The sequence below is a fragment of the Impatiens glandulifera genome, chromosome 2 (assembly GCF_907164915.1).
Source record: "Impatiens glandulifera chromosome 2, dImpGla2.1, whole genome shotgun sequence".
NCBI lineage: Eukaryota > Viridiplantae > Streptophyta > Magnoliopsida > Ericales > Balsaminaceae > Impatiens > Impatiens glandulifera.
Window position 1 is genome coordinate 831795 of NC_061863.1, and position 25858 is coordinate 857652.

The 25858-nt window shown below is 32.1% G+C and overlaps 1 protein-coding gene across 1 annotated transcript; it reads right to left on the reverse strand.

Annotated features, from left to right (window-relative positions):
- Positions 1 to 15978: 15978 nt before the first annotated feature.
- On the reverse strand, positions 15979 to 20067 carry LOC124926853 (FAM10 family protein At4g22670). The gene is made up of 11 exons (XM_047467162.1): positions 19826 to 20067; positions 19703 to 19748; positions 19377 to 19544; positions 19202 to 19289; positions 19041 to 19121; positions 18891 to 18955; positions 18079 to 18219; positions 17815 to 17931; positions 17377 to 17709; positions 17183 to 17240; positions 15979 to 16279 (listed from the first exon to the last, which is right to left on the reverse strand). Exons 1-11 carry the CDS (start codon positions 19933 to 19935, stop codon positions 16182 to 16184), a joined length of 1305 nt encoding a protein of 434 aa, XP_047323118.1. The 5' UTR covers positions 19936 to 20067; the 3' UTR covers positions 15979 to 16181.
- Positions 20068 to 25858: the final 5791 nt, after the last annotated feature.

Here is a 25858-nt window from a genome sequence, read left to right on the forward strand (position 1 = left end):
TCATGGAACTTTCTAGAATTCTCTAGGAAGTTCCTTTTGTATGTAAGGCAGGAGAACTCTCTAGAATTCTCTAGGAGTTCTCATGTATAGGTATTAGTAGAATTCTCTAAAAACTTCTATGAATTCTTAGGATTAGTTTAATAATAGAAGAGTCTAGAAATGTTTAGGACAAGAGGTCCAAGAGGGACAAGTCCGCCGAGAGGAGTGTCGACATGGAAGTGCGGGCGACCCGGCTTGAGGAAGGCATGTCCGAGCACCAGGAGGCTCTCGAAGTGTTTAGCGCGGTGGCCGAGAGGGTGACGGCATTGGATGAGGCTGGTGAAAAGTTGGAGAACGAGGTGATGAGGATCATTAACAATATGAACCGGAGCATTCATGACGAAGTGCTGGGGTCGGTTCGAGGGGAGGTTAATGATATCCGCCATGAAGTGCTCGAGACAATTCGGGGAGAAATCCATGCGATGGTCGAGGCCCTCCGGAGGGAGATCTTGGGGAGGCTAGAATCGTTGGAAAGACGGATTGGGAGGAATGGAGGGGAACATAGAGGTGCGGCACCTCAACGGGTGGATGTTCCTAAGCCAACTCCATTCAAAGGCTCGAGGAGTGCAATGGAAGTGGAGGACTTCCTTTGAAACATGGAGAAGTACTTTCGGGCATCAAGCATACAAGATGATCGTAACAAGTTGGAGACAACACTTTTCTTCCTGCAAGAGATGGCACTACTATGGTGGAGGAGGCGGGAAGTAGACATTGAACGAGGTACGCTACGAATGGAGACATGGGAGGACTTCAAGACCGAGTTCAAGCGCCAATTCTTCCCAGAGAACGCCGAGTTCGAGGCTAGGAAAAGGTTGAATCAACTTGTTCACAACAGGAGCATCAAAGAGTATGTGAAGGAGTTCCAGGAGTTGATGCTTGAGTTACCTAGTCTAACGGAACAGGAGGCCCTGTTCGCATTTGTGAATGGCATTAAGACTTGGGCGCAGTTGGAGCTGAAAAGGGCCAAGGTGCGGGATGTCTCCGAGGCAATCGCGGTTGCAGAAAGACTGTTAGAGCTCAAAGTGTTTGTGGATAGGTCGAAGATCCTCAGGGACGAGGAGGAAAATCGTGGGGGAGACCGCCCACGTGACCAGGAGAAAGGTGGGGGAGACCGCCCACCTAGGAAGGGGCATGCACATAACAACTATGTGGGGAAAACCGACGACTTGGGTAAGCCAAGAGTGTGTCAGATTTGTGGTGCTCATAATCACATAAAGTTTATGTGCCCATTTAAAGGGGAAAAGGTTGCAGTAGTGAAATGACACGAGTCTTCCGAGGAAGGGACTCGGGTGGGTTCCTTGAGACTACTCAACGCTGCAAAGACTAGTGTTGCGAAGCCGGTCAAGGAAACAAGGAGTGGCTCTTTGTTCGTGGAAACTTGGATCGGGGGAAGACGCATTAAGGCACTAGTGGATACAGAGGCTACGCACAACTTCATGCGAGAAGGAGTAGCCAAGGCGTTGGGTCTGCGAATCAGTCCAACAAGAGGGACAGTGAAGTCCTTCGATGTAGCCAGTCGGTGGCTGAGGAGGCTAGGAAAGTGCACACCAGGATCGGAGACTGGTATGGGACAGTCTCGTTTACCTTGGTCCCAATGGAAGACTACGACGTAGTGTTGGGATTACAATGGTGCGATCAGGTACGCGCTTGCATAATGCCTTATTCCAATTCCTTAATCATTGTGGATCACGGGAAGTCTAGTGTGATCCCAACAAGGAGAGAATCCAAGGGAATATGCATGTTCTCGGCAATGCGATTCAGCCGAGGTCGCAAATGTGGTAAAGGGGCTTTTACCACTTTTGCAAGGGTGGATGATGGGGACGGTTGCAAAGGGAAAGGACAAGTACCCAAGTAAATCCAAAGGAGGTGCAAGGTCTTCAAGCGGTTCAAGGCTAAAGGCACGAAACCATCAAATCCACAAGGTTTGGCCACAGGCAACGTGGGCCAAAGTCAACCTGCCTTCACTCGTGCCAAGTCCGTGGGAAAGGAAGCAGGTCATGCTCAGGCATCTTTGGAGGGAGACACCAAGAAGATGAAGAGAGGGGCAGATCTGAGAAGGCGTGCAGTAAAGGAAGGAGACGGTGGAAGGGGGAAGTTGCCCCTGCAACAGTTGAAGTCTCTACGGTCTGTGCTCAAGTGGCTTGTGCGCAGATTTGAGGGACCATTTTCGATCGAGAGACGTGTGGGAAACGTCTCATATCGGTTGGAGTTGGCGGCCATATGTGCACCCGATGTCGTGACGTGCAAGGGGAAGGAAAAGCACTCAGGGGACGCCAAGAAGAAGATCACCATGCATCGTTCTAAGGTCGTGCCGAGGTCGACCACGACTTAGGTGGGGGAGAATGTCACGGCCCATTGGTATGGGGTGCACATGTCAAGCCTACAAGGTGCATTTTCCAGAATATTCATGTCTTGGGTCATTTCTAGAACTCTCTAGAATCCTCTAGGAGTTCCTGGATTTTTGTTGGTCATGGAACTCTCTAGATTTATCTAGGAGTTCCCCTTTTATGAGTGAGGTCATGGAACTCTCTAGATTTATCTAGGAGTTCCTCTTTTGTAAGTAGGGTCATGGAACTTTCTAGAATTCTCTAAGAAGTTCCTTTTGTATGTAAGGTGGGAGAACTCTCTAGAATTCTCTAGGAGTTCTCATGTATAGTACTAGTAGAATTCTCTAGAAACCTCTATGAATTCTTAGGATTAGTTTAATAATAGAAGAGTCTAGAAATGTCCAGGACAAGGAAGATCTAGAATGATCTTCCCACATGTATATAAACAAGTCTAGGTCATAGAACTCCACACTCAACAACCATTGTTCAAAGCACTCAACACTTGTAAAACCTCACTCTTGTAAGTAATAAACAATATATTTTTCAAGCTCTTTCTCTCTCAAGTATTCCATCTTCTTGCATCTTTTAGAAGGCTGACTAGCTAGGATTGTGGAAATCTAGCCTAGTGCCGCACGGGACGAAAGAATATTCGGTGACCGGGTTTCTGCCCGTGACATATAGCTACTTGAGATTTCTATCAATAAAATCATATTTTTGTATTTATAATATTTTCTGCACTAAAAAATTTGGTATCAGAGCAAGGTTACGTTTCAATCTTGAAATGACATCCACTCTATTCTCATACTCTTCAAGTCAAGTTCCTATCTTTGAAGGCGAATTCTATGAATTCTGGAGCAGCCAAATGGAAACATTTTTCATATCCCTAGGTCTTTGGGATAATAGTGTGAATTGGACATCAAATGATTTGTAAGAACGGTTTATAATATTTTAAAATAGAAAAATTCGATCAAAACTTTATGTCATTTTCTTTAGTTATGAAATTTTATAAATAAAAAATAGTAAGATTTTTAATTAATATTATAACATTACTTATATACTCTATATTTGTTAACAACATTTTAAAATAAAAATATGGTTATTATTTGTGACACATTTGAAATGTGTATTTCAATATATCTATTTGACTCTTTATTTTAGACTGACCAAATTTGTTTGTAAAAAAATTTCAAAATTTTAAGAGAAATTTGATATATTTCGCGAATAAAATTGTTCTTTTTAGTAAGCACTCTTACTTTGTTAAATTGAATTTATATATTATATTTTATATTATATACATAAATTTTTAGTCACATTTTTTTCTGTCATTTCTTGTGTCAAAATGTTTTTTAATCCTTTGAATCAAATGATTACCTCTTAGTTCTACTAACTTCATAATATAAAAAAAAAAAAATTAGAATTTATTTTATAGAAAAAAAACTAACATAAATAAATAATTAATAACTGATTTCTAACTTAAGAACATTAATAAATATAAATAATTTATATTGACTTAAAACTTAAATTTGTTTAAATAATGTTTAAAAAAAGATGATGGTTATTAGCCTTCTAAAACATTTTATTAAATTTATTTTTTATTTTTATACCTTTCTAATTGTATTTAAAAAATTAAAATTTTGTTTAGAAAGACTAATTTCATTAGAAAATTTTTCATCACAAAAAAACAAATAATTGAAGGATAAATTGATAAGAATAAATAATATGATAATACTTTATAACACATTTAGCTGTGCTCTAGCTGCCTATTCGACCAGACTTGCTAAGAATAGCAGCGCTTACCGTAACATTATTTTTAGTTCAATTTTTTAAATTAACTTATTTTATTCATTTATTTATAAACTAACATATTTGATTATTTCAACTCAATTTTCTTATTTATTTATATTTTTTTAATTTATTTATATTTAAACTTATTATTAAATATATATATATATCAAAATTATTATTTTTATTAAAATATTTAAATTATTATTTTAATAAATTTGATTATTTATATTTTGATATATATTGAAATTATTATTTTTATAAGTTTGATTATTTATATTTTAATATATATTTACTTTTAATTATTATTTTATATAACATTTTATTTTTATTTTAAAATTTTTAATCTAATATTATATAAATAAGAATGGTTTAAATATAATGACAAAAACATTATTGTTTAAATTATCACCAAATAATATGAAAAATAAAAAATTAAGTATTTCAAAAATAATAATAAAAATATAAGTCAAATATATTTATCAACTAACAAACCTAACATAAAATATAATGTTAACGGTTTTAGATATGTTAAAAAAATTAATATTTGATGTTCTCCTCATGATTAAGAGAAATATGATAATTTTATTCCCAATGAAATTTTGAGAAAGAAGAAAATCTAACGAAGTCAAAGTCATTGTATTTGAATTGAGATGAATAATTAACAAAACATCATAATTTGTGAGAAGTGTGGCAAAAAATGTTATACAAAACATAGTTAACGATGTATTTGAGTAAAATTGTTAATAATTTAGATTAAAATTATTGTAATTATTTTTATAAATTATTATATATAGTTATGGTTAAAATATTTTAAATATATTAGTATTTATCAATTATTTATGAGGATGGTAAAGTGAATATTTATTATATTATATAAATAATAACTGAAATATAAATATATATATTGAAATTAATATTATTAAAATTATAAAAATAATAATTTAAAATATATATATTAAAATATAAATAATCTAATTTATAAAAATAATAATTTAAAATATATATCAAAATATAAAGAAGAGTGATAGGGGATGAAATTTGAAGAAGTGAATGATTTGACATCACATTGGAAAAAGGGAAAAGTGAGAGGATAAAGAGAGATAAATTATTTGATTTTTTTATCTAATCATAGGGCACGTCCCTCCTTCTCTTATTCCCTCACTCAAATTCTCTCCCCCAAATCATTTTTCAAATATAAATAATCTAATTTATAAAAATAATAATATAAATATTTTAATAAAAAACAATAATTTAAATATATATATATATTTAATAATAAGTTTAAATATTATAAAAATAAATAAATTAAATCAAAATATAAAAATTGAGTTTGAATAATAAAATAAGTTAATTTGAGAATTATTAGACAAAATTGCTTAATTTGGGAAGTAAAAAATCAAACGAGGTTAGTTTGAGAATTAGTATAGTGAGTATGTAAACAATTATATATAATCAGCCTAAAAATTTTGGATTAATAAAACTTTTTTATTAAATTATATATTAAGTTTTTTTCTTCTAACTAAATAAATAATAAAGATTTTGTTTTTTTAGGTTTTAAAAAAGTCAATTAAAATCAATTTTCAATCAATCACTCCTTAACAATTATTATTAATCATTATTTTTTTCTCCTACTAAGTTTTTAAAAAATATTCTAACTACCAAATTTAAAAAACTTAAAAACTAAAATTTGAAAAGTTAATTTAGTAGTTAAAAAATTAAAAAAATAATTCTCTTGTTTCTCCAAAGGTCTTATTAAATTTCAATAATAATAATTTTTTTTTTCAATAAAGTAGTAGTTAGTTAGGCTAATTAATATTCACATTTTTTTTTATTTTTTCAATAATCTAGTACCTAGGTAGGCATAGAGTATTCACCATTATATTTCTCTTCAGTCTTGTTTGAGGAAAGAGTTTTTTGGTTTTTATCTGGGTTTTATCCAAAAAAAAACTCATGTGTGATAAAAAGTAGAAAAAAATTAGTTTTTATATTTTGAAGATTAGAGAATGATGTTTAGAGAGATGATAAAATTAGAGGATAATTTTAGTATTAAAATGATAAAATTATTTAATTTGATGGTTAATAAAATGTTTGAGTTTTGAAATAAAAACTGAATTTTATCCTTAAAAATCCTTTCATTAAAGAGGCCTTCTTATCAACCGAAAAAGTTGAAGAGTCTATTATTATTATTAATAATAATTACACTTACAGTTCCAAGAAATTGAAGAGTCTACTACTATTATTATTAATAATAATTACACTTACAGTTCCAAGAAATTGAAGTAATAATGGTTTTGAAAGAGACGTGACATACCTATTGAGATTTTCACCTCATTTAGGGTTATTAATCAATACATTCACATTTGTTTTTTTCGAGAAATTAATACTTTTTTAATTTTATTTGGATAGATCAATAATAATATTTATTTTGACAAATGATATTATTTACTTTTGACATTCATTCTCAAGGTCTTATAATAATGTATTACATTAAGATTTTTCATTATTTTTAATTATTATTATTCTTTTTTTATTTAAGCTTATTCAAATAGATGTATTTTTAAATAACTTTCTTCAATATAAATTATATTATTTTTGGTGATGTAATATTTTATATTTATATAATTGCAATTGATTACTCCTTATAAAAGGATTTGACAATCAATCAATATTTGTAAATTGCTCAATCAAGGTGATGTATTGATTTTCGATTATAATGAAATTACAATTGAGAATGATTTAAAATTGTGTTATTCATTTTTAAAATAGAATAAATGTGATTAATTAAGGTCATATGACCAGTTAAGTTAGGTACTAATAATAATATTCATCATTTTAAAAAAAAAAAATTTATAGTAATAAATAATTTGAAAGTTAATTTAATAGTTAAAAAAATAAAAATAAAACTTCTCATAACCCCAAGGTGCAATAAAGAAGTGGCTAGGTAGGGTAAATATTATTTGATACATCCACATTTGGTTATTTTGAGCTTTTTAATTATATTTTAGATACATTAATCAATAAATAATGTGTTTAAATTTTAAATGATGGTATTTACGGTCTAATTATGGTGTTTTTTAGTCTCTATAAATATAACCCACACAGATTTGATTTCAAATTTAGTTTTTTAAAAGTCTTACAATGTATTACACTAATTCAATTAAATAATAATAAATGTATTTTCAAATAACTTTTTTCTATATAAATTATAATATATTTGGTGAGGTAATATTTTATGTAATTGCAATTGATTACTCCTCGTAGAAGGAGTTGGCAATCAATCAATCAATATTTACAAATTGCTAAATCAAGTTGATGTATGTTGTGTATAATATTTACATTGATTTTCTATTATAACAAAATTATAATTGAGAATGAATTAATCTTGTGTTATTCATTTGTGAAATAGAATAAATGTGATTAATTTAAATATTCTATGACCAGGTTAATTATAATTAATCATTTATGAAAAGAAAATTCAAAAGAAATCATTTGAAAATGAATTTAATAGTTAAAAAAAAAATCTCAACTCCAAAGGTGCAATAAAGAAATAGCTAATTAAGTAGGCTAATTAATTATTCATCTTTATATTTTAATTTTTGTCCATCTAGAAAAGTATGTTATTTCTTCATAAGTATATCTCTCTCCTAATATATATATATATATATATATATATATATATATATATATATATATATATATATATATATATATATATATATACTTCCAGTTCCAGGTAAAAGAAGAGTAATATATATAAAGTAAAATAATGATGAGTAATTATAACTTTGTCAGGCTGAGTTGCTTTGACAAGATTGATAACTTTAATTGTATTTTATTTATTACTTGTTGGGTTAAAGTATTGTAATTGCATTATTAATTTGAAATTCAAAATTTATATATTTTATTTTTAATCTTAGGCCTCGTTCTTCTTCTTGGGTTATTTAAAAAACTCAAACTAAATTATTTTTTTAATCAATCACTTTTTAACAATCACATTACTCGTTTTATTAATTAAAATATTAAAATACCTTCTAATTTAAATTATTATTTTATATTTTATTTATATATATCAATACTTTTAAGTCTTTTTACCAAAAATAATCATTTCCTCCTCAAAATCATCACCTATCAATTAATTTTTCTCTCTCTTAGTTTTTAAAACCCCTAACCAAACAAGGCCTTATATTTTAAATTTAATTGTTGTTTCATGTTTATACGTGGTGGTGGAGTCAACCCGATTTGTTCAATCTCACCGAACGGGTAATGTTACATGTATGACGAACTGGTTACAAAAGAAAGATTGGGGGCTATTTTTGATAAATAAATAAATTATCTATTGTCCCTAGTAATTAAAAAAGAAAAGTTCAAACAATTATCTAAGTTCTTTTGTATTTTTTATAATTTAATTTAAATTTCTAATTTTTAATCAAAGTGATTTGGATATGTGTTGCATCATTGTTAGAAAGTTGGATTTTGGGGGATTTATGTAATTTTAATAGGAAATTAAAAAAAATTCCTTTTTTTTTTGTAGGAAAGTTGTAATATTTTTTCTACACAAACAATTTATTATAGACGAAATTCTTTTAAAATAATTATGTATTTTAATAAACAAAAATTGACATTATTCTCAATAAAAACTACAAAGGAAAACATTTATAAGAATATTCATTTATGATTGGTTTCAAAAAAATATCTTTGAGAAAGTTTTATTTTCTGGTGTGTATATTAATATTAAAAAATATTAAACTGAATTGATATATAGATGATTTATTTTGGATGAATACATTTATTAATGATGTATTTAATGTATAGTTGTGAATTATTTATTATTAAGTAAATTTGGTTAAGTATATACAATATTATTTAAATAAAAATATTTTAGAGAAATTATTATTATTTAAATTTAATTAATTTTAGTTTTTAAAGATTAAATTAATCCAAATTTAATGTTAATATATATTTTAAAAAACATCAATCATCTAAAATGATATGAGTTTATGATATAATTTTTTTGTTACATGAATAACATTTAAAGATAGATCAAATATTTATAAATTGTGCCTGGCAGTGGCACGACAAATAAAATAAATCGAAAACATTAGTTAGTTGAGAAAAAAAAAAAATTTCAACACTAAGTAATCCTAACTGTGGAAAGAAATATAATTAACTCATAATAATCTCATAGGCAGTCTAGTAGTCCTTATAATGTTTACTAATATTATTATTTAACTATAATTAAAACAATCAATCAAACATTTTTAAATTTAAAAAAGAATGAATAATAAATTTCATCAAATTTATTCAATGTTAAAAGACTAATAATTTTATTAATATAATAATATTTAATTAAAAAATAAATAATTATAATTTATTCCGGTTTCTTTCATTTTTTTTATCCTTAAATTTAGCTTGTTTATATTTAATTTCACTGTCACTTTATTTGATAATTTTTTTTTTAAAATAACTTACCAATTAAGATTTTTAAATAATTTGAATTTAAACAAAATTATGTAAATAACTAAAATTCAAACTCAAATAATATTATTTAAATAATTCAAATTCAAACATATCTCTAAACGAAATCCTAATCTAACAATTTCAATCAATAATCTTTTCAACTTCTTCTTAAAATATTTATATATTTTCTGTTTTTTTATCAAAATTATCTAACTAAATATCATTTTCTTTACCTTTATCTTGTTTTAATATTTTTATTCATCATTATCATTTTCATTAATAATGGTTTCGAAGAATGGGTCATATGATTCTCTACTCGAAAATGAATGTTAACTCCTAATTTGAAAAGAAAACGCAAGGAGGAGAAGAAAGATGAACATTGTAATAGTTTTTATGATATATACTTTTATTTAAAAAAATTATTTAATTGTGAGCTTTTATCTAAAATTAGCATGTATCTCGTGCATTTGCACGAGTAATAATATAAAAAATCGTAAAAAAATATTACAGTAAAAATTTTATGGGCGGGTCAACCCACAATTCGACCTAAATATTCATTTACTCTCACATATATCTAAATTAACCACAACTTTCGACCAGGTAATCCGGACACTTTAAAAATTAAGCATCATTATATATATATAGATAGATAAAGGAGAATTATGTAAAGAATTGTTAAATTTAAAAAAAAAAATGGATTAAATTACTGAATAAGGAGACTAAAACTTGGCAGAAAAATATTTTTTTTATTTAGAAAAATATTTAAACATATACACAATGCTAATGCTACCAATCATGTGTAATAAGTAAGGCAATTGCCTCAGACCCAAATATTTTTGGGTACCAAAATTTTCAAAATAAATAAACTATAATAATATGTTTATGGGCTTATTTTTAAAAAGCTCATAAATAATAATTGATAAAATATCAATGATAAACCCTAACTTAATGATATCCCAAAAAATAAAAATAAAAAACACTATTTTACTTGGAGAATAGAATAGCACGATTCCTATTTATCAACAAAATCAAGGAAAAAAATAAATAAGAACAAGCATTCTGGAAAAAGAAATAAAAACACTTTCCCAAACTTCAAGCCCGTAGTTGATTTTCCACTTCAAACTCGGTTTGAGCAATTTCAAAAGTACGAAGAAACCTTTTGGGTTTTTATTTAGTTTTGAGAAGTTGAAGTCTATTGATGATGATGGTCTCTTAAGCTCATGTGTCAAATTTCAAAAATCTTTAACACATGATGGACACTCCGATGTTGATGAATCAGATTTATTTCTAAAACTAAAGTTGGTAACTAAATTATCTCTATTTATTTTATCTTTATATATTAAGTTTTTCTTTTCTTTTAGCTAAATAAATATATTTTTGTTTAAATCATCACAAATTAAATTTATTTTAAATAATACAAATTTAATAAATTTAAAACTAAAATTTGAAAGTTAATTTAATAGTTAAAAAAAAAAAAAAATTCTCTCCCTTTTATAATAATGTTTTTTTTGTTTTTTTGGCAATAAAGTAGTAGTTATGTAGGCTAATTAATATTCATATATTTTGTTTTCGATAATTAGAGTTTTCATCATTTTATATTTCTCTTCTTCTCATCAGAAAAGGTTGAAGAGTCAATAAGCAATAATGGTTTTGAAAAGTTGTACCTATTAATTAACTATTGAGATTCTCGCCTCCTTTTAGGTTATTAATCAATACATTCACATTTGGTTATTTCAAGAAATCAAGAGTTTTTAATTTTATTTTAGATAGATCAATGATAATATTTATTTTGACATTCATTAATCAAGAAATAATATATTTAATTTTAAATTACGATATTTACAGTTTAATTATGGTATTTTTGAGCATCCTATATATATAACCCACACATATTTGATTTCAAATTTGATTTTTTAAGGTCTTATAATGTATTATACTAATTTAAATAATAATAAATATATTTTTAAATAACTTTTTTCAATTATAAATTATACTATTTTGGTGATGTAATATTTTATATAATTACAATTGATTACTCCTAGTAGAAGGGAGTTAGTTGACAATCAAATAGTAAATTGTTCAATTAAGGTTATTATTAATTTTCTATTATAATGAAATTACAGTTGTAGTGTTATTTATTTATAAAATAAAACGAATGTGATTAAATATGATTAATTAAAGTCATATGAATAGTTAGGTTAGGTAGACAAATTAATATTCATCATTTATTAAAAGAAATAATTTAATAGTTAAAAAAATAAAAATAAAAATAAAACTTCTCAACCCCACAAAGTGCAATAAAGAAGTAGCTGATTTGGGTACTTTGTCCAGATCGCCTCGATTCATTAAAGGGGCCCCCCTAACATCTTTGCATTACAAAGAAGAAGAAATGGCTTGAGAGGTATGTTTTTTTTTTGAAGTAATAATAATAATAATAATAATAATAATAATAATAATAATAATAATAATAATAATAATAATAATAATAATAATGATAGTTTATTATATTATTATAAAACTATAATCGGTCATGATGATGGTATCGTTGTGCTATGTGTAAGTCTTAAATGTGTGTCTTAAACTTCAAATAATAATAAATAGTATACAAATATATTATAAAAGTATATAATGGCTATCAATTTGCCCTTATAACATTTCATATAAAAATAGTATATATATATATATATATTTATTTATTTATTTATGACATATTTAATCTCAATATGAGATATAAAATACAAAAAAATAATAGGAACTTCGACGAGTTCTTTTAAAAAACTTTTTCGGTAGTCTAAAATTTTATCTAGAGCCTTTGAAAGCTTCCTTAAGATCATAAGAGTGTTCTCCAATCACAAATAAGCTTCCAATCAACCTGTGATTCATGTTGTGATTCAAAATTGAAATATTTCAATTTTAATCGGGTTGAACTTATTTATGGTTTAATTGTTTATTTTTTTTAGTTGAAATCGATCCTTAGTTGATTTCCAAGCTTTTTATCGAAAGAAATTTAATCAATTCAACCCTAATTAAAAAAAAACTCAGATTTAATTTGAAAGTATGAAGAAAAAAAAATCCGTGTTCTTGAACTTTTGAGCTTGATTTTATTTAGATACCTGCCTAAAAATGTTTGACCGAACTGAAAATTTTCAAACAAAATTTTAAATTTAAGTTTTGAAACTTGTTACAAATCTTGCTTGACTAGTATTCTTGTTTTGGTCATGTTTGATTATAAACACCATTTCGAAGTTTTTAGAACAAGAATTAAACTTACAGATTACACGTGATCTGTATCAAAAGTTGTAAACCTACAACTTTGAACCAAATGAAGAACACTTGGTGTTCTTGGACCGAGTCTTGTAGGACCAATGATCAAGAGGTAGGACTGAGACCAAGGATCGATGTTCTTGAGTTAGGACCGAGCCTAGGACCGTTATTCTTAAGCAAGGACCGAGAAATTTGATCGAGAGTTTTCACCTAAGATTGAGAAATATAACTTGGGACCAAGACTCCAAGGTCTTAGGACCGAGAGGTCTAACCTTGGGACCGAGTTTTCTAAACCAGAACCAATGATCTCAGCCCAGTGCTAGCCCTGGACTGAGAAGTTTCTACACCTCGACCGAGAAACCTAACATCAGGCTAGTCCAGGACCGATAGGTTTTTACGCATAGACCGGTAATTCCAGCCAAAGACCGAGAGTCCTTGGCATCCTAACCTAAGGACTCCGGTCCTCCGACCGAGTATCCCAAACCCCGATCGAGAGCTCCCTCGGTCTAAACTGAGTCTCTCCGGGTCCTCGAACGACAAAATTGGATCTGATCTTTATGACTCTGGTCTTAAGGCCCGTTTGGTTCCACTTTTCAAAAATCCAAAATTATAAATTATTTTTATACTTTTGGAATCCAAATTCATTTTCAAATGATCTCGAGAGGTCGGAAAATGATTTCAAAATATTTTCGGGATAATTCTCAAACAAATATTTTGATTAAGGCTCCGTTTGAGATTTATTTTTAAATTCTAACACCATTTTCTGTTATTTTCAGGTCTTACACTCAATATCTTCTAACCGTAATTGCATGTATGCAACTTTAAATAATTTAGTACAATTATTTACGTAATCTAAACTTATCATTGTTTAGGACCCTAAATTACTAATTTAAATAGAATAAACGTTATAAATAAATCTTTTGATAATCAGACTTAAAAAATAAAATCATTTTTAACGGGAGCATAGGACATAGCGCGCAAGCTTTTTCCGAGCGTAACTAAATAAAGAACTCCTTATGGAGACTCTGAGGCAAAAATACGTGTACAGACGTACACCTTTATATTGATTTTTTTCTAAAATTTTATTGGCAACTCTGTTTTTAAATAATAATATTTTCTTAAATTAATTATGTTTAACTAATTTAAATCAAATTTTAATCAAATTATTATTTGATTATAACAAATTTCTAAATTATTAAAATTTGAATAAAATTAATTATTTTTTATATATTTAATTTTAAAAATATATCAATACTATTAAAAAAATTTAAAATAATGTTTTACTTTAAAATAAATCAATGTTGAAACCATCTAATTTCGAACAATTCTAGATCTCGTATTAACACATATCATCCAGCACATGCTAAGCTACATTGATCTCTTGCTAATTACTCTGATCCCTTACTTTTAGCCCTCAAATTAATTTTTAAAACAAATCGCCCTTAACTTTTAGAAAGGTCACTAATGACTTTTCCGTCAATTTTTTTTTATTTAAATGTAAAAGGTTAAGTTAAATTTTTTTATATACTATTTTTAATCTTATTTTTTATATTTATATATATAATTAATAAATCCTTTATATAATTATATAATATTATATATATATATATTTTATATTTTATCATTTAATTTTTATATTTATATAATTATTAAATTTCTTTTATATATAGATAATATAAATATTTTATTTATTTTTATCTATATATATATAACAAAGTTTAAAATAATTTTTATATATTATTTTTAAATATTAATTTATATATATATTTATATATAAATTTATATAATATATTTTAAAAAATAATTTGAGAGTTAAAAGTAAAGATAACTTTTTAACTATTCCATTTCTTTTAATCCTCAAATTATTTTTTAAAATATATATTATATATAAATTAATAATTAAAAATAATATATATTTTTATATAGATATAGATATGAATAGATAAAATTAAATAATATATATATATATATATATTATCTATATATTATATAAAAGCTTTAATAATTATATAAATATGAAAATCAATAATAATAATATATATATATATATATAATATTATATATATATATATACCAAACATTTGAGAAAAGGGTTATTGATAAAAAATTTAAAAATTAAAGTAATGATTTTTTGTTTTAAAAAACGATTAGAGTAATTAGAGGATCGTTCAGATAATTTTATAATTTTATTTTTGTTACATGAAAAACATTTAATGTAAGATCAAATATATAAATTGAACTTGACCATCAATCAATTAAATTGAAAATCAAATTTATTAATCAAATTAATAAAGGTCTAAATTGAAAATCAAATTTATTAATCAAATTAATAAAGGTCTAATGGGTATAATATGTAGCCTTTCAATTACTTGAATAATTTACTTTTAACTTTTTAATTATTTTTAAAACAAATCACCACTTAACCTTTAAAAAACAGTCATCAAATTTATCAATATTTTTGGTTAAATATAACATTTTAAACTAAAAACCCTTAAAAGTTTTTTTTTTATAGTTTAAATTATTTATAATGCAAATAAATATATATTAAGATAAAGAGTCAACCAGTTAATTTATCCTACACAAAAAAAAAAAACTATTATGTCTAAGAAAAATATAAATATATTCAAATAAATATAAAAATATATTAGGAAAGAAAATAAATATAAATAAATATTAATTAATTAAAATAGACAATTATTTATTTTATTTTTAACTTTCTTTTTTTATTAAATAATTTGTAAAAGTTTCATAATTATACATATAATTATGAAGATTATACATATATATATTATTTTCACCTATAAAAGTTTCATTATAGTTTACTATTTTTTATTGGCCAACCAATAAAAATCTACCTATCATTATCAATCTCAATGCACATTACCATCTCTAAAATATAGAAATATAAATAAATAATACATTTAACAGCACTATATTATTTTTCAATACCAACATTCACATTATAAAAAATAAAAAATAAAAGTAAGTTTATAAAATCATATGGTTTCCAACTCATTTTATTGTTAATTTAATTAATTTAAAATTTCCTAATTTTATTCTGGATATAAATCAAAGGACTCCAACTGAACTAATAAAAAAACAAAAATTGGTCTGTAATTCCAAACTCAATTCACTCCATTGACCTATTTTCTGTTAAATATTTGAAAGAGACCAGGAAGAAGGAATAAAAAACATAAATTCCTTTCAGATGATTTAAACCATAAAAATCCCGAAAACCATAAAATCAAAACCGTCGTGGATTTAAAATTTAAAGAGCATTTCTCAAGCAAACTAGCGTCGAATTATAACTCACTGAGGACCTGCAAACTTGCCCATCATCTTTGCAATCACAGGAGCCACTTTGGGATTTGACTGATGTTTAGCTAGGTTTGCCGGATTCTTCATAACTGCAACACAAATTGAAAAATTAAAACCCTACTCATGAAACAGAACATATATCCCAAGTATGAAATCACATCTTGCCTATCAGATTCATCATCAGGATGTGTATCCAGATGATGGAATATTACACTTGGGAACTGAATTTTAATCCAAATTTATCATCCTAACCAAAAGCATTTTTACCAAAAGAATAAAAGTAAAAATTCCTGAAAGAGGCTTGCACAACTATCCAATCTCTTGTGTCAATAAGGTGGTTTCGATTCTCTCAAACTTTATACATCAATGTAATAAGCCCCTTAAATTGAAGTCTCAGTCCAGGGTGGGTTGAAGTGTCTCACCCAGATCAACTACATTCAAATTTTACCCAAAACAATCCCCAAGAACTGACCATACCGTGAAAAGTCTACCCATTACGGTTTGAACCTCCTTCAGGGAAGATTGAAATCTAATCTTAGGTTCTATCAATAGCTTTTGAAGTGTGATTCTCTTCAAAGTTGAGCGTGTGAGCAAGCCATTGTTTGATGTTCAAGTTATTTGAAATTAATTTCAAATAACCCAATATTTCAATCAACAATCTATACTCATCAGACACATCATTCAAATCAACAAAAATATCATCTAATAATTACTTTTTTATTATATATTTTATGCATACTCCTATAGTCTTTTTCCTTAAATAACCTACGTCAAACAAGTCAAAAAAATATTACTTGGAAATAATCACTTGGTTATTATTCAAACAAGGCCGAAGATGCAAACTTAACTAACTTGGGTTATTTCACAAAAAAATCTTGTATCACGATCAACTATCAAATCACTTTTTCATCAAATAAGGTTTTTATTTTGTAACCTATATATTTTTCAAATAATCCAACAACATGCAAGCTAGGAGGTGTGTAGAAATTTACCATCTTGGAGAGCAGCCATGACTTCTGGATCACTAAACGCTGCCATTAACTCAGGGTCCTGTATAATAAATCAGAAGAGAATGAAGAACTTTAGAAGTAACGTGGGAAAATGAGGTTATACAAAAAAAATGGAACCGACTATAAATGCAACATACATCCACAATTTTAATAATAATAATACGGTAAATACTTACATTTAAGATTTTACTGTAGTCAACATTTCCAGGCATTCCTCCCGGCCCTCCAGCTCCAGGGAAACCTCCCGGCATACCCCCAGCTCCAGGAAAACCTCCCGGCATACCTCCAGCTCCAGGAAAACCTCCCGGCATACCTCCAGCTCCAGGAAAACCTCCAGGCATACCTCCAGCTCCAGGAAAACCTCCCGGCATACCTCCAGGGAAGCCACCTGGCATACCAGCACCACCAGGAAAGCCACCCATGCCAGCAGGGAATCCACTAGGCATGGACCCAGGTCTTCTGCTTGAGGATGACTGTTGTTCCTGTTTCTTTGCTTTCTCATACGAGGCCTTTTACATAAAGAAAGAACATGAAACTATTAATAATTCAAATAGATAGATGAATGTGCAGCATATAATTCTCCCCGTGTTTTCATAATTAATACTCATCCTCACCTGAGCTGCAGCACGACGACGCTGCCTCTCACGTTCAGCCTTCCTCTCATTCCTTTCTTTATGCAATCTCTCGTATTTTCTTCTGTGCTCTTCAATTTTGTGTGCATTAGGTTCCACCTGTATCAATGTAGATAAAAATTTGTCAGTAGAATGCTTGAAGAGATCTAGGTTATGAGCAAGATTTAAAACATCTTCATATTGCTATTAAAATGTTTAGACTGAAAAGTCTAAATATACAATATTTATATAGTTATGTTTGCAAACCTTCTTTAGCACAGCATTGATTTCCTCGTCATAATCTAGCTTTGATGCCACGTGAAGATCCTTTGCAGCCTCCTCCCATTGTCCAAGCATCGCTCTTGCCAAGCCACGAGACTTGTATCCTTTAGCTGAATCTGGATTTATCTGCACAGAATAAAGAAAATGAAATACAAGAGTATAAGAACGAACTTTAGTACATTAGCGTTCAACATCATAAAGTAACAATATAACAAACACGAGAAATTTCAAATTTGTGTATCTATATAGTTTTGTCCAGCAAAGATGACATTTGAGTTGGCTGTGTTTGATAACACAACTTATCACTTAATCTTAAAACTAAGTGCTTATTTGAAATAAATCCATTAGATAAGTAATATTTAAAACCAATTAATTATTTAAATTCAGCTCAAATTAAACTACAATACCTAGCTTAATTCAGTAAGTTATGAATAACATAACTTGATAATATATTAATTGAAGTTCATCATTGTAAGGGGAAATGGTCTTAATGTACATTTTTATTTAATCAACTTGCATATTCCATACTTAAAATTCATATATAATTTTCAGTTGGCTTATTCAACATTTATTTTTCAGACACTATCTAGTTCGGCACTTAAAATTCATTATTTGGTAATCCACAGTCAGTACTTATTTTTCAGTTTAATCCAACACATCCTTATACTAAAATAAAGCTTTCATATTTTTCACTTGTTCACCCACAACAATAACATTAGCCATGATTCATGAACATATGCAAAAGCAGGAATAACAAAAGAAACCACACAACGCCAAATTGACGAGATGAGAAGTACCTGTAAAGCAGCATCTGCATCTCTAATAGCGGCATTGGGTTTCTTCATCTTCACATACACATTAGCTGGAAAGAAAAAAAAAAGATAAAATCAAACAAAAAATAATATGAAAAGATCAAATATGGGGTAAGATATGAATACAGGCTTCACCTCTTGTAGCATACATAATGGCTGAAGTTGGATTCAACACAATAGCCTCTGTGAGATGCTCAATTGCTTCCTCAAGATTGCCTGACATAGATAGACACACCCAATCAAAATCACATAGTTTACCATACAAAATGTACATATCTATAAATCACAATCAATACCTTCTGAGATGGCTTCTACTGCCTTAGACTTTGCCTCTTGAGCAGCATCGCGGTTTTCCTCTGTAACCTCTACCGAAGCATCTCCAGTCTGATAGTATAAAGTAGAGCATAAGTGAAAAGAAAAGTGTGAATCGAAAGCAAAACATTATTGGGTAATAATATTAAAAGGGAAAACCTTCTGAGGAGGATCATTATCAGGCTCAACAACTTCGCCTTCAAGTTCAATGTCTGATTCAACTATCTCATCCTCCTCTTCTTCTTCAGCAACTACATCTGCCTCATCTTCATCTTCATCTTCGTTATCAACAATGTCATCATCACTCTCCTCGACAACATAAGATTTCTGCAGACCAAGAACAACATGAGAATCTCAAAACCTTAAATATCAGCAATCAATTCAGCAACCCATTCTTTGTAATACAGACTAAAGCTAAATCTAATCAAGAAAATGATAAATATTTTCACAAAACATCAGATACTGAAAAACGAAGGAAAGATTACAGATTTGGTCTCCCCAGATTTAGATGAAGGAAGCTGAGCTCCAAGGCTGCAACAAGTCGAAATACCAATCAATACAGATCTAGAGAGCATTCATATATATAGTTGAGAAATTGTTAAGGGTACCTTTCCAGATAGTCTGTAAAGAAGGATAGAGAAGGATCGTTGAGGATGGATGGGTTAGACTTGCACTGATCGATGAAATGCTTCAACTGATTTAGCTTTTCAGCTTCCATGGCAGAAAAAATCGAAGTTTTAGCCAAAGGTAGAGAGTAATGCTTAAGGCGATGCGACTGCGATCGAAGAAGGAGTGTAGTAAATTTCCCAAAAACGACGATAAGCGGCGAGAAAAGATGGTCAGTGGACGCCGGCTGGGCCTTCTAGTACCTTCCAATGGATAAGCACGACGCAGCATTTTCATTTCCATTTCCATTTATTTTAGTTAAATAAATCTTGTCGTATTTTTCTTTTTCTGTAAATAATTTTATTTGAATTAAAGTTATAAAAATCAAATTATTTTATAAAATAAAAGAACTTAACAAATATTAATAAATAATTAAAAAAACCACTATTTAAAATCATTGTACTGAAAAATTCGATTTTTTTGAACTCGACAACGGGTTGAATCAGTGGTTGAACCGGATTTTAAATTTTATATTATTTGAAAATAATAAATAATAATAACTAAAAAGATAATACCAAAAGAAAACAAATTAGTGAATGAATGAATCATAAACTTATAATTTTTTAATTTAATCGGGTTACTCTTTTAAACTTAATTTACACCACTACCTCTCATATTTTAATATAACCATAGTTACTTTTTAACTTTAATCTACACCACAGTCAACAAATGATATAGAGACCGATGTCTTTCTTCTTCTTATTTCTCTGGCTCTCGCTTCTAAAGGAATCGATAAGAGTTATCGGATGCTTTGAAGACCCACCACCGTCTGCCACTAGTGAAATTACTCCCGCAACAATTTAAGTCTCTCCAGTCCGTGCACAAAGGGTTAATGCGAAGATACGAAGGATCGTTTGAAATTGTGCGACGTGTAAGTAATGTCTTTTATCAGCTAGATTTGCCACCCAAACTAAAAATCCATCCGGTATTCCATGTGAGCAAACTCAAGCCGTTCCACAAAGACGAAGAGAATGCCGGACGGGGAGAATCAAATCGGGCAGCGACTGCCGTCACCATCTCCTTCGATAAAGACATCGAAGAAATCATATCCTATAGGGAGATAAGAAGGAGGGGCGTTCCACCTTACATCGAGTACTTCGTACGATGGAAAGGTCTACCCGATGCCGAGAGTAGCTGGGAAAGTGAAGATCACTTATGGCAATTCCGGCAGAAGATTGAAAAGTACCGTTCCAAGGTCGAGACGAGGACGTTCACGACTTAGGTGGGGGAGCATGTCACGTCCCACTTAAGTTGGATGGCAAAATCATTCCACAAAAGGGAATTATCTAGAAAGTTCTCTAGAATGTTCTAGAAGTTCCTAGGTCTTTCCTTCCCAAGAAATTCTCTAGAATTCTCTAGGAAGTCCTTAATGTATATAAGTTAAAAGATGTCTCTAGAAATCTCTAAGACATGCTAAATGTAATTAAATATTAGAAGTCTCTAGAAAGACCTAGGATAAAGGAGTATCTAGAATGATCTCCTCCCTTGTATATAAACAAGCCTTGGTCATTAAGCCATGCATCAAGTAATTGAATACAATCTTATTCTCCAAGCTCTCACTCTCACTCTAAAGTTTCCTTCTTGCATTTTTAAGCAGGTTGACTAGTTAGCATTGTGGCAATATTAACCTAGTACCGCACGAGTCGAGGAAAATTAAGCATTCGAGATTTAGCCCGTGACAAGTGGTATTAGAGCAAGCGTTTCGTACTTCCGCATTCACGTTGCAAGAAATGGATTCAGGATCGAACGCCACGAAGGTTCCGACCGACGAACAAAAGGACAAGGCGCCCAAGAGGGGAAGGTCCGTTGAGAGAAATGTTGCCATGGAAGCGCGGGTGACCCGGCTTGAGGAAAGCATGAGCGAGCATCAAGAAGCTCTCGAGGTGTTCAGCACGGTGGCCGACAAGGTGGTGGCATTGGATGTGGCAAGTGAAAAATTGGAGAATGAAGTCATGGGCATCATTGACAACTCGAATCGTGGCATTCAGGACGAAGTGCTTGGAGTGGTTCGAGGTGATGTCAATGCGATTCAGAACGAGGTCCGAGGTGAACTACAAACAGTCCAGGGTGAACTCTAAACGATGATCAACGCCTTCCGGAGGGAGATGATGGGAAGGTTAAAAGCGGTCGAAACCCGAATTGTCTTGAATGGAGGGGAACTTCGAGGTTCGGCACCTCATCGGATGGATGTTCCCAAGCCGACTCCATTTAAGGGTTCGAGGAGTGCAAGGGAAGTTGAAGACTTCCTTTGGAACGTGGAAAGGTACTTTCGGGCATCCAACATACTCGATGATCAAACTAAGTTGGATACAACACCTTTCTTTCTAGTAGACATGGCGCTTCTATGGTGGAGAAGGCGTGAAACGAATATCGAACGTGGCACATTACGAATGGAGACTTGGGAAGATTTCAAAGTCGAGTTCAAACGCCAATTTTTCCCAGAAAATGCGGATTTTGAAGCTCGGAAACGACTAAGTCAACTCGTGTACAATAAGTCCATCAAGGAGTACGTGAAGGAGTTCTAAGAACTGATGCTCGAGTTGCCAAGTCTCACCGAACAGGAGGCCCTGTTCACATTCGTCAATGGCCTTAAGACATGGGCATAACTAGAGCTCCAAAGAGCCAAATTGCAGAATGTTTCCGAAGTCATTGCGGTCGCGGAAAGACTGATCGAGCTGAAAGTGTCCACGGATAAGCCGAAGTCTAGCAAGGAGAACAAGGAGAAAGGTGGGGGAGACCGCCCATCCAAGAAGTGGCATCCAAACAGCAACTCGGGGAAGCAAACCGAGGAATCAGGTAAGCCAAGAACTTGTCATATTTGCGGTGCTACTAACCATTTGAAATTTATGTGCCCGTTCAAAGGAAAGAAGGTTGCGGCTGTGCAAGGGACCGAGCCAGCCGAAGAAGAAGAAGAAGGGACTCAAATGGGATCCCTAAAACTACTTAACGCGGTCAAAGCTAGTGTGGTGGAACCGGTCAAGGGAACAAAGAGGGGCTCCATGTTCGTGGAGGCCTTGATCAGAGGAAAGAACGTCAAAGCACTAGTCGACACGGGTTCCACTCACAACTTCATGCGCGAAGGGGTGGCCAAAACATTGGGTCTCAGCATCAACCCAACGAAGGGGACCATCAAGTCCGTCAACACAACAACCAAACCGGTGGCCGGGGAGGCGAAAAGCGTACCAACTCAGATCGGAGACTGGAAGGGGGTGGTCTCTTTCACCGTAGTCCCTATGGATGATTACGGCATAGTGTTGGGACTGCGATGGTTCAACCAGGTACGTGCTTGTATTATTTCTTACTCTAATTCTCTAATTATCTTGGACCACGAGAAGACTAGTGTCATACCAGCAAAAAGAGAATCAGAGGGGAAGGGCATGCTCTCGGCGATGCAATTCAGCCGAGGTCTGAAGCGTTGTGAAGAGACGTTTGCGGCTTTTCCTATGGTGGATGATGAGGATGAGCCCAAAGGAAAAGGGGAGATACCCAAGGAGGTCCGGGCGGTGTTGGAGGAATTCAAAGACGTGATGCCCAACGACCTCCCAAGGAGACTACCACCAGAATGGGACGTGGACTACAAGATCGAGTTGGTGACCGATGATATGCCACCATCTCGCACGCCCTATCGGATGGCACCGCCCGAGTTGAAGGAGTTGCAGAAGTAGTTGAAGGAGATGCTCGACGCCGGCATGATCCAGCCATCCAAATCTCCCTACGGTGCCCAGTGCTATTTTAGAAGAAACACGATGGGTCGTTGAGGATGTGTGTGGACTATAGAGTGCTGAACAAACTCACTGTCCGGAACAAGTACCCGATACCTCTTATTGGTGAGTTGTTCGACCAACTTGGGAAAGCCAAGTGGTTCTCAAAAATAGACTTACGATCCAGTTATTGGCAAGTGCGAATTGCCAAGGGAGATGAGCACAAGACCGCCATGGTAACCAGGTATGGATCGTATGAATTCCTTGTTATGCATTTTGGCCTTACGAATGCACCGGCCACGTTTTGCACTCTAATGAACAAGGTTTTCTACCCTTACTTAGACAAGTTTGTGGTAGTCTATCTCGACGATATTGTTGTATACTCGCCCACGTTGCATGAGCACGTGGAACACTTGAGATTGGTTTTCCAGGCCTTGCGGGAGAACGAGTTATACGCAAAGCTGGAAAAGTGATCATTCGCTCAAGATGAGGTGATGTTCCTGGGTCATCGTGTGAAGTCCAGGTGCCTCATGATGGATGAGGCCAAGGTCAAGGCCATTCGAGAATGGGAACCGCCCAAAATGTGCCCCAACTTCGGTCTTTCCTTGGCTTGGTGAACTACTATCGGAAGTTCATCAAAGGGTACTCAAAGATTGTTGCACCCCTGACCGACCTATTGAAGAAGGACAGAGCATGGAGCTGGGACGAGCGGTGCGTGAAGGCCTTCGAGGGGTTCAAGGCCGAAGTTACAAAACAACCCGTGCTAGCACTACCTGACCACAATAAGGAATACGAAGTCCAGACCGATGCATCTGACTTCGCCATTGGAGGTGTATTAATGCAAGAGGGGCACCCTATTGCATTTGAGAGCCGAAAGTTAAACGACACAAAACGAAGATACACTGTCCACGAAAAGGAGATGACTGCGGTCGTGCATTGCCTACGCACATGGAGGCACTACTTGCTCGGTAGCAAGTTCAAGGTTAGGACATACAACATTGCCACTAGCTACTTCCAGACGCAGAAGAAGCTTACACCAAAGCAGGCTAGGTGACAAGAATTTCTAGCAGAGTTCGACTACACATTGGAGTACAGGCTATAGGTCACCAATCGTGTAGCCGATGCACTAAGTCGCAAGGCGGAGCTGGCCGCCATAAGCCAACTAGAGACCAACTTGAGAGAACGCATACGGGAAGGTCTAGAGAAAGATCCTAATGTGCATGACATGATGGAATTTGCTCGAAGTGGCAAGACCTGAAAGTTTTAAGTCGAAGACGGGTTGCTCCTTACGAAAAGAAAACGGGTGTTCGTGTCCAAATGGGGGAGCTTGCGACGGGATGTGTTGAAGGAGTGTCACGATTCAAAATGGGCTAGACACCCCAGAATGCATCGCACTATGGCACTAATGAAGGATTCATACTACTGGCCCAGGATGCGGGAAGACGTGGAGGCGTACGTGCAAACATGTCTTGTGTGCCAACAACCAGGCGGATTACTCCAACCCTTATCAGTGCTGGAATATCCATTCGAAAGTGTTTCAATGGATTATATCACAATGCTGCCAAAGTCGGAGGGGTTCAGTTCAATCATAGTGGTGGTAGACCAATTCTCAAAGTATGACACATTCATTCCGGCACCACCCGATGTCACAGCCATCGAAACGGTCAAGTTGTTCCTAAAGAACATTGTGAAATATTGGGGAGTCCCAAAGACGATCGTGAGCGACCAGGATCCCCGTTTCACCGGGAAGTTTTAGTCCGAGTTGTTCAAGTTATTGGGGACCAATCTAACATTCTCGACCAGCTTCCACCCCCAAACTGATGGGCAGACCGAGAGAGTCAATGCCTTACTAGAGTTGTACTTGAGACACTACGTGAGCGCCAACCAAAGAGATTGGGCCAAGCTTTTGGATACGGCGCAATTTTCGTACAACTTACAGAAAAGTGAATCGACCGGACGAAATCCGTTCGAACTCGTGATAGGGAGACAACCATCCACTCCACATAATCTGGCCATAAGATACGTGGGTCAAAGTCCGGTTGCCTTCACATTCGCTAAATCTTTCGAGGAGGAAGCGGATCTTGCTCGGGCATCTTTAGATAAAGCAACAAAGAAGATGAAGAAATTGGCAGATTTAAAAAGGCGGGCAGTCGAGTTCAAGGAGGGAGACCGAGTAATGGTGAAATTACTCCCGCAACAATTTAAGTCTCTCCGGTCCTTGCACATGGGGCTAGTGCGAAGATACGAAGGACCGTTTGAAATTGTGCGGCGTGT

Excerpts from the sequence above, each read along its gene's own strand:
- LOC124926853 (XM_047467162.1), bottom strand. The coding sequence starts at position 19,935 with ATGGAAGCTGAAAAGCTAAATCAGTTGAAGCATTTCATCGATCAGTGC. Across the intron at positions 19,290-19,376 it reads ATAATGATCCTCCTCAGAAG|ACTGGAGATGCTTCGGTAGA; the intron begins GTTTTCCCTTTT and ends TTATACTATCAG. Across the intron at positions 17,241-17,376 it reads ACTACAGTAAAATCTTAAAT|GACCCTGAGTTAATGGCAGC; the intron begins GTAAGTATTTAC and ends TTTATTATACAG.